Source organism: Mercurialis annua, linkage group LG1-X (genome assembly GCF_937616625.2).
Source record: "Mercurialis annua linkage group LG1-X, ddMerAnnu1.2, whole genome shotgun sequence".
NCBI classification, from domain to species: domain Eukaryota; kingdom Viridiplantae; phylum Streptophyta; class Magnoliopsida; order Malpighiales; family Euphorbiaceae; genus Mercurialis; species Mercurialis annua.
The window spans coordinates 11,712,561-11,729,280 of record NC_065570.1 but is presented as its reverse complement, the minus strand read 5'-3'; the positions used below and the strand labels follow the sequence as shown (position 1 = coordinate 11,729,280).

General features: G+C 31.6%; 1 protein-coding gene across 1 annotated transcript; it reads right to left on the bottom strand.

Moving 5' to 3' along the window:
* Window positions 1–5,040: 5,040 nt before the first annotated feature.
* LOC126688266 (GDSL esterase/lipase At1g28650-like) lies at window positions 5,041–7,290 on the bottom strand. The gene is made up of 5 exons (XM_050382900.2): window positions 7,023–7,290; window positions 6,430–6,642; window positions 6,190–6,338; window positions 5,518–5,788; window positions 5,041–5,261 (listed from the first exon to the last, which is right to left on the bottom strand). Exons 1-5 carry the CDS (start codon window positions 7,261–7,263, stop codon window positions 5,041–5,043), a joined length of 1,095 nt encoding a protein of 364 aa, XP_050238857.1. The 5' UTR covers window positions 7,264–7,290.
* Between the last annotated feature and the right edge of the window lie 9,430 nt (window positions 7,291–16,720).

The window sequence follows — 16,720 nt, the reverse complement described above, 5'->3', positions numbered from 1 at the left end:
ACACTAGAATAGAGCATGAGCATACGCACGTCAGCCAACCTACTAGTGGAGCACATGCTCTCCTAGAAACCAAGACCGAAAGTTCGGACCATGCATCAGATAGCGCATGCCAGACTTACTAATAGCTCCCTGAAGTCAACGAGGCCAGTGTTCCCCCTGGAGGAGTGTTCCAAGATGCGTGCACCGAAAAATTGCTATAAATACGCATTGCAATTCGAACACAACTTATACACTAATATGTTTGTTACGTACATCGATCCATGCTAGGTAGTTCAGCTAGTCTATGCATTCAGCTCTTTAACACTGAGTCAAAGTACGAGAGATGTCCCAGAATCGCAGCAGAGGAATGCCCGGTGCCGGCAGGTCATAAAATCCGGTTATAATACTAGTCTAGATAGCCCAAATCTGGAAACGGGGAACACATAATCAAATCAGAAAATCAGTAAAGACAAGAGGCATAAAGATATGGGGTCAGATAAAGAACTTATATGCACAACATGCCACATCCCATAAAGGCGAGACCCCCTATGGACAACCAGGTCCATGCTACCATACAAATAGGCGAGGGCAGATGACCCTCAATCATAGGACGCAATCTGATCAAGATCCTTAACCACCGGTAATACACAAAGAGGAAGAGTCAAAGACAAATTGCAGAAAATCGTGGTGCCCAACAAATAAAACAGAAATATTTGAGTAATTTGATCAACCTTGTGTCCATCCTCGTACGCCCCTTGACTTGCGGTACAAAGCCTAACATCTCAAAGATGTACTCATTTCGTCAATCATAGATCACCGAACCACTATCAAATGGCACCGGTTGACCACCAAAAGCTATCCCAATAATAAGCGAGAAGTCCAACGGAGTCACACTCATCTCCCCTACTGGAAAATGAAAGGTGTGAGTGGTATACATCAACCTCTCCATCAGAGCATGCATTGAAGCACTGTCACAAACCCTCGACATGTTAAATAGAGTACTAGCCAAACGACCGAAGCAAAACAGTCCTATTTGGTGCGTATTGATTTTCCCACCTTTCAGCCATGCTCATTAGTTGCTTTTTAATTGCTTTTGTTTTGATTTTTTATTAGTTGCTTTATGGTTATCCATTGGTTTTTTTGCAATTGCTAACTAATTGCTTTTTAGTTACTCTATTTTTTTTATTTATAGTTTTTTTTTAAATTATGAAACTTCGGTACAATATCTTATTCTTCGTTCATGATAACTCATCGGTGTCAAAATTTATAAACAATATTATATTATGAACCATCATACAAAATCTCAAATTGTTTCGTCTATTACAAGTCTTAATTACAAGAGAAAAAGTATTTTTATCAATATAAACTCCACAACCAAATATAGAGGTTAGGTTAGGGGGGGGTGCTAGCTAGAGACTAAGTTACTTTAGGATTTTGTTAGTCAGAGTTAGAGATGTACAGGGATGGTGGAAATGTGTGGAGTGATAGAGTTTTAGGATTAGGATTAGCTTTTACTATTATTATTAGGATTTAATTAATTAAATTCGTGTTAATTCTTACGTGCTAAGCAGAAGGGCACTGAAAGCTCATTTTGATGCCCAAAAGTATCAAAAATGAATTCTGGGACCTTAAGGTTTGAGTATGGTCCATTTTGTCCCTCAAACTTGCAAATTGGACTATAAATTTATAAGATATTGCAAGTAGTCCAATTTATTAGACTTAGATCACAATCTCTTTGGTTTTTTATAGGCTATTTGTAGCTAATTACGTTTCAGTTCTTCAAGTTTGCAACTGCGCACCAGCTTGAATCCAACAAGCGGACTACAAGCTCGTCACCCGGAAATTTTCCTCTGGAAATCATCATTAGACGCTTCAATCCGTTATCACTTTTTACTCGTCCGAAAAATAGGTGTCTACAGCGTGTGTATGTTTATATTGTTTATACGCCTTTCAATGCATGTCCAGATCCAATATTAACAGGCTAATGAACTTAATCACGTTAACTTAGTTAAATCCAACAAGTTCAGCAAATCACTTAGGAATCATAGGATTGCCATGAAAATGTAATTAGTGGTTGGATAGTCATTCACGATGAATTAATGAAATAAGCTTCACATATACATCCGGTTTAGGTTTTGTTGATGCAGAATGGTAAAAACCTACCACTGTCTGATACATGATAGAAACCATCAGGATTAGATGATTGTTTAGGAATACATGCTACATGTCTCACATGCAGTACATACATTTGGGCGTCTAACTTGCATACAACTTTCAGACGTGTTTACATTTCTATTATTGTATCCTGTGGAAAGCATGAGTGTTAAGATGAGAAAATCGGATATGTCACATAAATATTTGAAGCATTATATAAGCCAAGCACAAGATTTTTAGTAATGTACACGAACACGGTATTTTGGTCTGATGTAAGGTAGTCTCACCCATAAGCGTGAGAGATCTACTCAGTTGGTAAAAAGGGCATTTCCTAACTTAACTAGGTGGCGAGCCCATTTATTTTTAAACCTAATCAGATCCAAAGTCACCCATAAAGTCTGGGCGAGTGGCCTCCGAACCCTGCTCCTCTCATAAGATTAAATTGACAAAATTTGAATGGGTTGATTTAGGGAAAAATACAAAACGAAAAAAGCCTGAAAAGCCCCTAAAATTTTATTTCAAAAATCAAATGATTTTTGAATTTTAAAAATGAGGACACGTGAGAATTTTATCCGAGATATTAAATGATATGGACATTCCACGTAGGTAGGGAGTAACGACACATAACGTTTCGTTAACGCTGTTAGATAGAGGAGTTTTGATAGGCTTATTTTGAAATGTTTGAGGCTTAATTGAGATAAAAAATTCATAGAGGCCCTACTTGCTCTTGCCTTATACCATAGCGATATATTTGCTCCTTTTCGGCCACGTGAAAAATGACATGGACATTCCACATAGGAAAGGAGTAACATATATAATTGGCAAAAAGTCCAATTAAGCTCCTAACTCAATCTTGCACTTTAATCCAATTTCTTTATTATTCGTTTGTAACAATTACGGAAACCAAATTCAAATTTTACGAGACTTTACCCATAAATTCTATAAAATTTAAAACGAATAAAAATATAACTTTTATTTGCACGAAACTTATAATTTTATTAATTCTTATCGATATTTGAGGTCTCGCTCAGTCCTACTTAATAAGATAAACTATGTCCAAATTTTATAAAACTTTGACGATAGCTTTTTAATATTATATCGCGAATATTAACCTTAAAAATATTCCCCCAGGACTTATTTATTATTTAATTTTAATTTATAATCTTTTTCTTAGTCCCGCCTGTATTTACTTTCATGAATAAACTTTTCCAAATTTAATTATCATTTCGCGATAATTAAAATAAATCTACTTCGGTCCTATTCCTTAATATTTTTACTTAATTTGAGCTTACTCGATTTTAATTATCACAATTAGGATACGTGGAAATACTTAATACTTTAAAAAGTACGAGATATTCCATAATATCAACTTCATTTTTCAAAACATTGTTCATTAATTCACACACCAATCACTAATTATAATCTCAAAAATGTATTTACCTCGACTAATAGTTGATTCAATCTCTAAAAAGGGTAAAAAAACAAATGCAAATTCTTATCACTTTAAAGTTTTTCATCAACCTCAACGACTCACTTCATATTTTGCATTATTTTATCCTCTTTTTCATGAAAAACCACTTGTTTGATGTTTAGGAGTTTTTAAAGAAGGTGAAAATGGTGAGTAATGATTCTCATTAAGCTGGTTTTATTTATCATCAAATTTAATCAACTAATTTTTTTCCTTTTTTAAGTCGTCAGGAGTGTGCGATTGCACACACAATAAATGTCGTGTGCATCGCACACTGAATTAAGCAGCTCTTCGATATGTGATTTCATGGATTATTCTTGACTCGAAACACTCAGCTTCTTGCTCATATCAAAACCGATATCCGTACGCTTCAAACTGTGTTCATTTTCCTGCTACCATTCGTACATTTCATCATTTATACTCATCGTTACACAACTCAAAATTTACACAAATTGGATTCTGAGCAAGGTTATTTGAATACTTTTTACGCACCTTTTAAGTTTGGTTTTGCTACTCCAATCAAATCAAATCTATATTCGGATATCTATTACCGTTTTCATTTTTATAATATATATATAACTTTATTTTATTTTGTAATTATCAAATCTCAACTCTAAGTAATAATCAAACTCATATCTAGTATATACTTTATTCTGTTCTAATAGCTCCCATATGTAAAATTCTTCAATTGAAAAAATATTCAATAGAGTTTATGGCTGTTGGTTCTCATAGTTGGAAAAACTTTGCCAATTTAGATGAACCAAACATTAAAGATCTAGTTAACAAAAGAAAGTCACGATAAAAAACCGTATGATGTTGCAAATCTATAGGACTTAATGACTAAGATTGTGATTATAAAATTCAAGACTGTTAATTAGTGAGAAGCTACATATTTTGGGCTTAGAAAAGGACTGTCAAACAAGTATTGCCGATTTATTTTCAAAATCTACTTACTTGGCACTGAGCTGAGAGTTGATGTTCAGTCTTGTTTATTATTTCTCGATTATTGATTATCTTATTTTAAATGTAATTGTATATTGTATTATCGTTTTTCTGATTTTAGTATTATCAATCATTTATACGCTAAGATAATGTACACATATTCTTGCTAGCGTTTTCTGATTTATTAGAGCCAAATTTAATTGCAAGAAATTATTAAGGAAGAATTATGGAATTTTTTTTTCATATTTTAATGTTTGCTTGTTTCAACTTCTTATGAGTTTTATTATAACTGTAAATTTATGCATCATTTTTAGCGCGAGTCATAATTTCTAAGTTGAATTGTGAGTTAATGAAATTAGAATTCTCATTAAAATATAAATTAAGGTAGAAATTTGATAATATGCATTAAAATTGAATAATCATTAAATTAAATTACACATTTTCTTAATATAAACAAGTAACAAACATGTATACTATAAGAGATTGATATGTATTTATCAACTAGTACACTGAAGTTTAGGCAACATCTCCGTTAAAAGAAAATCAAATAAAGCCTTGTTAGCTTGATGAGTAAAATGCCATTCATCCCAAAATAAATATTCTTTAGGATTCGGACAAACTGGTATATCTTTAGCTCCACACATCTTATCAAGTTGGCCTAGAGTAACATTATATTTACCTCCAGTGCCACAACAAGCATTTTGATATGAAGTTAATCCTGCATATAATAAAGAAGTTTTAATTTAAGTAAAAATCATATGCATAATCAGTAGTGGACTTAGAAAATAAAGAGGGGGCGATTGAGGTGGAAAGCGGCTAGTCATTGAAAATTTAAAATATTATGAGATAGTCAAAATATATCATTATAGCAGATAAGAGAGTGACCACTCACTATGTTTTAAGTTCCACTCTTATGCATATTTATGAACGTGTTTTTCATAGTTTGTTATGCATAATTTAAAATAATTACTCACCAAGAGTTGAACGATCTTTGATGACCGAAAGTAATGCATTATATAGATCACTGAAAACAATGGTTACATTTGGATTTGCTTTTGTCGCTTTCTCGACAGCTATTTTAAGACCAACGCCATGATTAAAAAATATATCATTATAATCCTTCAAACATCCAAATGAATCTTTAGTGGTAGAAGTATTTGAAAACATTGTCAAGTACGCTGGCGAGCAACCTATTGGGTAGGATCCGGTAACAATGATTCGACGAGCACCAAAATTAATTATTTTCTGTAATAAATTAAGAATAATAAAAAAAATTAGTATATATAACATGATAGAGCATATATATAATCTTAACATATTTAACTAATAAAAGAGATATTGTATTAAAACATTAAAGCCTCATATTCAACAAATTCAACGACTAATAAAATTTCCGTTAAAAAAAAACGACTAATAAAATGGTGTTCAATTAGCCATAGACTAAAAAAAATAAAAATTCATCCCTAAATCTTTCACTAAGTTTATGTTGCTAATTGTCTCAGATGGCAACAATATATATATTTTTCTTAAAATATTTAAATTTGTCATTAAATATGAATTATGTGTTGCTAAAAATAACTTTCTGATAGTATATTTTAATAAAACAAGTAATACATGTTCATGTGAGTAATTAAAGATAGACTTACTTGAATAGAATCTTCAATGGCTGCCACAACTAAAGGTACGATTGTTTTATTTACTTCATAAACGCTGTCACCTCTCTGAAATGCACGACCATAGTCATTTCCTCCAATTCCCACAATAAAAAGGGAAGATTTCAATTTCTCTTGACAATCTATTCAAATACCAAATTATACATAAATTATTGTGTAAATGATAATATATAATAGTACTTGTATAAGTATAAATATACATTAGTATATTACCTCTGGCGTTGTTACATATGGTTGAGAGAAGTTTTTTCATGGATTCAATTTGTACTTCAAGCGAAGTATTGGAAAAACCAAGACTAAGATTTAATTTCATTAGAGTTTCTTTTGATAAAGCTGTGACACCAGCCACTGAAAAATCTGCCCCATGACTGAATGTTGAATTTGGATTTTCATATGGTTCAAGCAAAGGAAGACCGGCTGATTGTGCTGCACATTTTTGGAAAATATTTCATATAATTCCCTCTATATAAATTTAAAAATAGCATAAATTTAAAAACAAGCAAACAAATCTTTTGTGTAAACTGAATTTTTGTAATTACAAATTCTAATTAATAAAGTTTACTTATTAAAAGGAAGAGTTAATAAAAATGTTAGGTGAATCTAATTCATACGTAAGAATATTAATTTTTTATTAATAGTATGACAAATAAATAATTAGATGAAATAGCCAATCATGTCTCATTAATTAATGGGTTGTAATAAAAATTAAGTTCTCTTTATTGATTGAATATTTTAAACAACTCGACATGTTGTCCCATAATAAATTCATATATACACGTGACGAACATGATTCACTTAAAAATTACCTGTATAGTCGATCATTAGCAATCCATCTGAAGGTCTTCCAGTTGCTTTACCAATTGTTTCACCATAAGGTAATCGAGCATGATAAGCTTGAGGAACTTCTACTATTGAGTTTCCAGTATCTGATAACGAATCGCCAAATTGATATATAGCATCAAGTTTACAAGATGTAAGATCTGCCCCATAAGTATTTGAAATAAATGAAACGATTATGAAGTTGATGATAAAAGTAGAAAGATTCATAGCTTAAAGAAGAAAACAAGTATGTTTCTTTTTAAGAAAAGATGTGATTTATATTTTGGTTTAATTGTGAAGCAATTTATAGGGACATCTTTAAATTTAGGAAATGACAATTATAAATGAAAATCAGTTATAATTTTAGCCTAACATATGGTTCCTTAACCATAAAACTAACTACTATTATTATAGCCACGATTTTAAGTTTTTCTATAATTTGGACAACTAATATCCATTTGCTTATAAGCTGTATGTATTAGTGTATGTAACCTTTGTCGGTAAAATACAACTCCAAAACAAACATTGCATACATACATATATACCTTCTATCAAGTGGGGTTTGTTATTCATGAATGCTCCATATACATGAAAATTATTAATTTTAAAACAGTTTTATTTTTTGAGGTTTAAAAAACTAATGTTGAATAATTAGAAAATAAGTATAAAGAATGTTTAGAATTTTTTTAAAGAAACATAATTTAAAGATTTATAAAAATCAAAATTTAATTTCAATTTAAAAAAAAACTATTATTCTAACTTTAAAAAAATAAACTAAAATACGCCTAAAATATAATTTAACATATCATATGCATGCGATTTTCTTAAAATTTACCATATCAAATGTAGTGGCAATACAAATTTTAAATTTTTTTTTATTTAAATTTTATCCATCATATCATCTTTAAATAAAATTAATCAAATTGTCTCATCGTTAAAAAATAACTTTAATTCATTTAGTAATACAATCAAATTTAATCGGGCTTCAATAAAGTTTCATATAGTTTTCTTACTTTTAGCCCAAATAGAGTCTCTTTTGATAAATTTTAGTCTTGATTTAAAAATTATTTATGGCGTAGTGTCTTAGTTGGATTAACAATGATCTAATTTGATTTTTTAGTAGGGTAAACATATTTCATCAAACTTGAAAAAGAAATCTAACAACCCTTACATGAATCAGAATTGAGGGACAAACCCCATCCTCTTATGATACTCATCGCTATATGTAATTTCTATTTGAGCCAAGGAATGAGCTCCTATATTACAACTTTTTCTAACATGATGAGTGCCTAAAGAGGCATGATCATCAGCTAAATTCTTACAATGATAAACTATAAGTCCTAGGTCATTACAAAGCATATTAACTTGATTGACGATATACACTACAACCTTTGAATCTAATTGAATTTCAAAGGGAATAAGATTTTCTTCTTGTGCTAAATAAATACCATCTCTTATCGCCAAAACTTCTCCTACACATATAAAAAACTCACAAGCATTCCTTCGAAAAGCATATAACTTACTACCCGAAAAACTTCATATAGCGACAAACACATTGTAAACTATACGTGTCACGTTGGAAACTCAACATATTTACATTACACGTCGAAAAAAACACGTCAGGACAATTAGGGTATTACAATTCCTTATTACACTTAAAAGAGTCAATTAACTGTCACGACCCAAATTATTGAGTCAAGACCGGCAATAGGAAATGGGAGTGATAGCTCCAAAACCCGTAGAAAGCCTAAAAATCACAAATACGTTTTCACAAACAATTAAAAAATAATGATCATACAAACTGAAACAAACATATATACATATTTACGCTAGTCGATTGATACAAAACATAAGGACATTTCACTTTCGTACCACATACGTACTAGCCCAGATATATATAAACATAACTAGTGTATTTGTGTTCCATCACAGGCTACTAGCTCTGTGGAACAAATTATGGTTTGACGTAGTCTACAAAAACTATAAACATAACAACAAGTATAAACAGAACCATATGACTCCATGCTGTAACAGCTACGACTGACAACCAACTACTGCAGCTTCCGAGACTATGCACTGTACATGCCCAAAAGGAAGACTCCTGAAAACAAGTTAGGGAGCCTTGCCTGTCAAACTCTAGGTACCTGAAAATATTTAACAACAACGGGGTCAGAATATGCTGAGTGAGATATATGTTACTAACAACATTATAAAAAAACATCGCAATTTAAAACAATTGTATAAACAAAATACAATATATAATTATACAGCAAGTATTTGATCCGGAGGAAGCCTTAATCCTAAAATGATCTTAAACTAGGTATTTCCTAATTTTAACGAGCGAAAGAGATATTCTTAAATTCTTTTGGTATGGTCCCAAGAAAATTCGACTGAGTTTAACCTATATCAAGCGGTACAGTTTCGAGATAGTCCGACCGAGTTAAACTAGTACTGATACTTTTAACCAAAAGATCGAGGTGTGAGTCCCGGGATAGTTACACCGAGTTCAACTCACTAGACATAGGTCCCGAGATAATTCCACCGAGTTTAACCTGGTGTCTAACGCAAAGAGTTAATCTACTTCTATTTTCTAAAACTTACCCAGCACTGTTGATCACACAGCCTATTAACGCCCAATAGGTAGCTTATTCCTCGGATCGCAAACAAATTCATAGACATATAAACAAATCGATCCAACATCAAATTTACAAGTTGTTTGGAAATAAAACAATCAATCTACAACTATTTTGTTCACAAATATTATAATCGATCAACATATATATTTTATTTTCCAATGCAAACTACAAATCGATATGTATATATGTATATATGTATATATAATTATATTTATGTATATATATAGCTATATTTAGCTATAGAATAAATTATATGTCGTGTATCTCACGGTAGAATAATTATTTAATTCGTACTGTTTCAAATCACAACAAACTATTATATTATGCGATGTATTTTATGAGATATATATAAAATTTAATACTATATTTATAGCGCAGTAATACGTGAGTCTAACTCAATTTTAATGATTGATTCTTGTGATTCACTCTTCTCAACTTTGTATTCAAGAATTTACAAAGAGTTTATGCATGCATTCAAGTTTTGGGTGATTTTTATTCGAGTTGTGCGGATGATTTCTTGCTGCATTGTCATCATCACCTTCCTCTTCTCTTTGTTGTGTTAAGGTCATCAAAAGATTAGCAGCTTTCTAAATTCCTGAATACATGGCTTTCATGTTGGATTTGAGTATGCTTTTGAGTGATTGGCTGGATTTTGATTATGGCTAAGTGTTAAACATGCTTTGATGTCTTATGTATGATATTGATCAACTTTAAATGACATGCAAGATGATTCATATGGTTAATTATTTATAGAATTAACATGCATGTTGGCATATGGGAATTTGATAATGTATCATTTGATTAAGTATGCTAATTAATGAGTTAATTGGTGTAATTATGCATATTGTGGAATTTGTACGATATTACCATACTTTTGATGAGTTTGAGCATGATTATTATTTTGATATTATATGTTTGGGCTGGTTATATGATTTTGGTATTGATTTTTTGATTTTGGTGATTTTGGCTTAACTTCAAGTTTGTGAGTTTATTGCACTTTTTGTAAAATTGGACTAAAATATATTTTTACTAAATTCTGAAATTTTAGCCTTGATGGCTATTTAATGTTATATTTTTGTGAAAATATAATTTAAGAGTTTTTGGATTGTTCTTGAGTCGAGTTATGCTCCGAAAAACGATTTTAAATGTTTTTACCAAAACATTAGTATTTTCGTATGGCAAAAGGTACAAACTAGTTTTCACAAAAGTACAGATCAGTTTTTTTTGGGTATAATTAAGCCCTCTTTATTTTAAAATAGAACAAATAAGCCCTTTCGTCCAACACCATTATAAACACTCGTTTATGGCTAACATGTCTCTCATAATCATATAGGAAAAAGTGCAAAAATAATTTTAATGTTTAAAATATTTACTGAAAATTTAAGGAGGTCAGTGTCCTAAAAGTAAACTAAAAGAGTTTATTTGTTCGATTTTAAAACAACAAGGGTTTAATTGTTCAATTTTAAAAACACAATGGCTTAATGGTGCCAAAAAAAGTAAAAGGGTTTATTTGTGCTTTCGAGAAAAAATCGAGAGTTTTTTTGTATCTTTTGCCTTTTCGTATTGTTTCCAAATTTTATCGAATTTTGGGATTCCTGTTTGAAATGTAAAAGGTGGAAAGTACATTTCTGGAAGGCTATTGATTTATATGAAAATTGTTGAATTTTTAGCGTATGACGGAATTTCGGGTTTCGGACCTAGAGCGAGATTTCGGGCGAAACGTGCGTTTTGAAACCTTGTGAATTCATATGGATTTGGAAAATATTATTATTTATATAATTGTTTTAATTATCCCGAAAAATGATTTTGAGTAGGAGCGTAGTCAAGATTCAAAAAATTCGTAAAGTGTTGGCATTTTGAGTTTTCTCAATCGTTTGATCATTTTGTGCGTATTCCTGCATCGAGTTTTTGCCTTACGTGATTAGTATTTATGGTTGAGGTGCTTAGTATTATAGAATTAGGTGTCTTGTTTATAATTATTATCAGTAATTATGGTTTTAATCGGTAGACCACCTACTCCGGGGCAGTTGGTTTCAGAAGAGTTTTAACAAAGCGACTTTGTCTGTCCAGCTAGGGTTCTTTTCATTTCGGTAAGATCTGTGAGTTTATATTGTTATGTTTATATTATTAATCAACTAGTATTATTTTAATATGCTAAATTATTATTTAAGTATTTCGAAATGGTTTTTGATTTCATATGAAAACTTTAGAACGTGCCACCTAATGGGTATTATTAGGACTGCATACGCACCGGTAAAGATCGATTAGGTTTGTGATTATACACGTGTATCTATCGGTATAGAGATGATATTGTAGTGATGTACTCGGTTGATTAAATTCTCGGGTTATGTCAGTGATGTACTCGGTTGATTAAATTCAAGCTTCATTACCAATGTACTCATTTGATTAAATTCTCGGGCTTCACAACTTGTGGATTAAGTAAAGTCGGTGATGTGGTCGGTATATTAAATTCTCAGATATCATGACTTGGTTTCATTGAATTGAAATTGTGGATTAAGAGGTTGATAGGGGATATACTCGATGGGTTAAATTTTATGGTTTCACGATATTGTAGTGATGTACTCGGTTGATTAATAATTAAATATAATTTTATAAATTCACTCGGTTTCGACTGACCCCCAATTTTGTTTTCATTTTTTCAGATTTTATCGAATAAAGTTGTGGTGAACTTTTAATTTTATTCTGGAGGTTCAAGTTTTCAAAGAAAGTGAAATATCTTAATCCTTGCCCGTAGTAGTCATTAGAAGTATAATGTTGATTTATTTTATTTTCATCGCTATTCGTACTTTGATGTTGGATGTTGAACATGAGATTGTTGCCACGTTTTTATTTATATATCAATATTTTGAATTTGATGTTTTTGACTCTAGCATATGTTTATGTTTGTTGTGAGTTAGAGTTGGAATCTCAGGTTTCCTCCAAGTATTAGTTAGTCTTACAGAATGTATTGTTTATGCCATGCTAGTATAAGGTTGAAGTCTTGGTTTTCTCCCGAGCAATTGTGTGAATGTTTATGCTTGATTGTTTATTTGTCATTTTTAGGGCTTGTTACGGATTCCGAAAGAACTACTCTCGTTCCTTAGCGCCAGTTGCGATGTTGTAAAATCGGATCGTGACATTATCATTTTTCGATCGATGCTTTAGTTATTTTAAAGATTCCCCTTTTTGAAGTGTTTAATTTCTTTTGAATGATGTCTTTTCAATTGCTTTTGATTTTTAGGATAATTGGTTACTGTATGGATGAACTTGATGATTGAAGTGTTTTTAATTGTTATTTTATTCCATTTCTCCTCTACTTTTGCTTGTTTCTACTAATGGAGATTAATGGTGGTGGAGACGGTTGATGGTGATGGAGGTGGCTGAAGCTGAGGGTGGAGGCAGCTGTGTGAATTAGGTTAATCAAGTTTAAAGGTTATTATTAATTAGTAGTTATTAGGCTTTTATCAAGTTATGTAATTAAATTAATGATTGAAGTGAATAGGGGTGAGCAAGAACCGAACCAAACCGAAAACCGAACCGAACCGAACCAAATTTTGATGTTTGGTTCGGTTTTTCGGTGAAAACGGTTTGGTTCGGTTTCTACTCTAGGTAAAGTTTGGTGTTCGGTGTTCGGTTTGGTTTGGGTGTTTTGAAAACCGAACCGACCGAAAAACCGAATTAACCGAACTTTAATATAATATATATATATTTTTAAAAAATAATATACATATATACTTATATTTATATGTTTTTTGTATTTATATCTTAATTATTGTTGATATATAAGTTAATAATTGTTATTTAAACATATATGGAAGTTTATTATACTCTAATTATTTAATATTTCAATTAATTTTAATATAAAAAATCTTTAAAAAATAAAAAGTGGTGAAATTCGGTTTTAACCGAACCGAACCATACCGAACCGAAATTTTCGGTTTGGTTCGGTTCGGTTTTTTCACCTCCAAACTACAAGTTCGGTTCGGTTCGGTTTGGGAATTTTCCAAACCGAAAACCGAAAAAACCGAAAAATTTCCAACCGTACCGAACCGAACCGACCGATGCTCACCCCTAGAAGTGAAGTCCGGGTACTTTAGAGCTGTTTCTTTGTTAAACCAGACGCAAGCCAGCTCTTCTAACACCCACGCAGTTAATGGACTGTGGAGTAAGATTTGGAATTGCAATGTCCCTCCGAAGGTGAAGCATTTTCTGTGGAGGATTTGCCATAACTCTCTTCCGTGTAACTTGAATCTTGCTAAGAGGAAGTTACCTATTGCTGATACTTGCCCTCGATGCTCCAACAACGTGGAATCTCTAATGCATTGCTTAAAAGACTGTGAAGAAGTCCGAGGGCTTTGGCTTCTTTCCCCGCTTAGTTTGAGAGTTGATCGTTTTGACTATACATCGGTAAGTGAATGGCTAGCATTTATGCTCGGGTCTCTTAAAAGTGAGGATGCTCAAACGTTTATTCTGTGCCTTTGGTCAATCTGGAATGATAGGAATGATATAGTCTTCGACAACCGTCGTCTTCCGCCAACGCTCCTGTTCAGCAGAATTCATTCGCTTATAAAGCCTGTAGTAGTGAAAGAGAGAAACACAACTGCTGGTAGTCCCCAAGTTTGGAAGCCTCCAGAAGTTGGTGTCTTAAAGATCAATTCGGATGCTGCTATATCGCTGGAAAAGAAGATGGCAGCCATTAGTGCAGTGTGCAAGGATTCTTCTGGAGCAGTTCTTCGTAGCGGGACTGCAGTCCTGCATGGGATCACCAACGTTGAGGTTGCTGAGGCTGAAGCTATTGGTTTGGCCCTGCGTATTTCTGCGGAGCTGCCATTCTCCAAGTTGGTTTGTGAGACAGATTCCTTAAGTGTCATCAACAGGTTTCGATTCCCTCACAATGCATCAGACCCTACTCAGCTTATTATTGAAGATTGCATCTCTTCTTGTAACAATAGAGAAGTAGCCTTTAATTTCTTGAGAAGGGAGGGTAATTACGTAGCTAATGCTCTAGCTAAATGGGGTATTTTCATAGGAAAAGATTGTGTTTTTGATGGGAGAGTTCCAATCCCAATCAATGATCTTGTAACTTTGTTTCATTCTTAATAAATTTGCAACTTTCCTCTAAAAAAAAATTAAATTAAGTTAGATTAATTGTGAAAAAAAGATAGAAAAAGTCCCTAATTCTTTATTAATTAAAATTTTAATTAATTAGGGACAATAAGTATTTTAATTAAGGTTAATCATGATTAATTAGAGTTAATTTTTTTTAATTTGTTAGTCCTACTCTTTTTTTTTGTCAGAATGGTGAAACCGATACGATTTTTTCAAGTATAGGGTAAAATTGATCCAGTTATACGAATTTGGGCTTATTTTATATTTCGTGCCAAGTTGAGGGGTTGAAATGATCCTTTGTTCATTTCCTATTAACGAAGCAACGGCGAAATAGAAGAACTTGCATCAGTAACAAAGGGTGAGACAAAGCAACGACGGAGGCTGGCGACGGAGAAAAAGAACGATGGTGGGAAAGAAGAATAAATGGAGAAGATGGGCTGTTTTCTTTTCTAGATTAATTAGGTTTTTAGCGTTAATTAGTTTTTTAGGGTTAATTTTAGTAAATTAGGAGTTATTGAGGTTTTAATACTATAGGATTAAAGTTCAATTAGAGTTATAATTAAAGTTAAATATGATTAATTAGGGTTAAATTATCTATCCCATTGTGTGTTAGAAGGGTGTTTTTCACCGATTGTACGGATTTATGATTTTTTATCATATTTTATGAATTTGGGTCATCTTGACATTTCGTGCCAAGTTAAGGAGGTGAATTGATCCTTCGTTCATTATATAGTTAGCAAAAAAGAAAGGCAAGTACTAGAGTGAGATATTTTACGATCCGGATTGATTTATCAAACTATTCAGATATTTGACTTTTTGATCCTAGAATCTAAGTTGAAGGGCTAAAATGATCCTTTATTCACTGGTGATATTAAAATCTCCTCTAATCCTTTATCCACCAATCATCACTCTCTTCCCACGTGGTATTCTGGACCCCGGTTTTCCGATGATGTCAATAGATTCTTTTGTTTCCTTTATTATTATATTCATCCATATAAATAATTACTTATATTTATAATATTATATTCTTTTTTTATGAATTATATTCTTATTAGTTTCATTAAAATTATTTATCAACATAGCAGCAGGCGGTGCTTTTAAAACCCAATCGGTCCCCAAATCCAACGTGTAATAAATCCTATTACTCACAGACTGATTCAGTATATGGATTTACTAAAAACAATTACTATCATATTTTGAATTGAATATTTTTATCAATATTTTTTTTAAATCAACATAGTCTCATAGATATCACAGCATTAATTAAAAAATGTAAGATGCAGGTCAAGATCTGGCAAAAAAAATGACACATGAATTGATTGCAAATTTATTTACAACCTTTGTTAAATCAAATAACTGTATTGGAATTAAAAATAGGGTTAATCTAGCAAAAAATGTCGTATTTTTTTTATTCAAATACAAATTAAAAAATATCTCATTCATTGGCACTATCTTTTTAAATTTTTCATTTTATATCCCGATAATGCATTTTATGCTTTGTTTTTTTATTAAAATGACGTCGTTTTTTATTGTATTGACAACTAAAACGACGTTGTTTTAGACATTTATGCTATATATGTCATATAATTAAAGGTTGTGCTATTAGTTGAGACGTTTTATAGTTTGTGCTTAAATCGAAAAAAACGCTTAAGATTATGCTACATGGTGACATTAACCCTTAAATATAAACTCAATTTTTTGAAAAATTTACAGTTGAAAACTTAAAACATCATAAAAATTACGCAATAAATCAGTTAGTTTTATTTGATTAGACGAACATTAAATTTAGTTCAGTTTATTTTAAAAAATTTATCATATTTCATCAGTTCGATAATTATTTTTATTAATTTTAAATTAAATTAAACCGAACCGACCGATAGACAACCCCACCACAAGGTGCCCATCTTCCACTTTTCCTAGTTATTACAAATTCAAGCCAT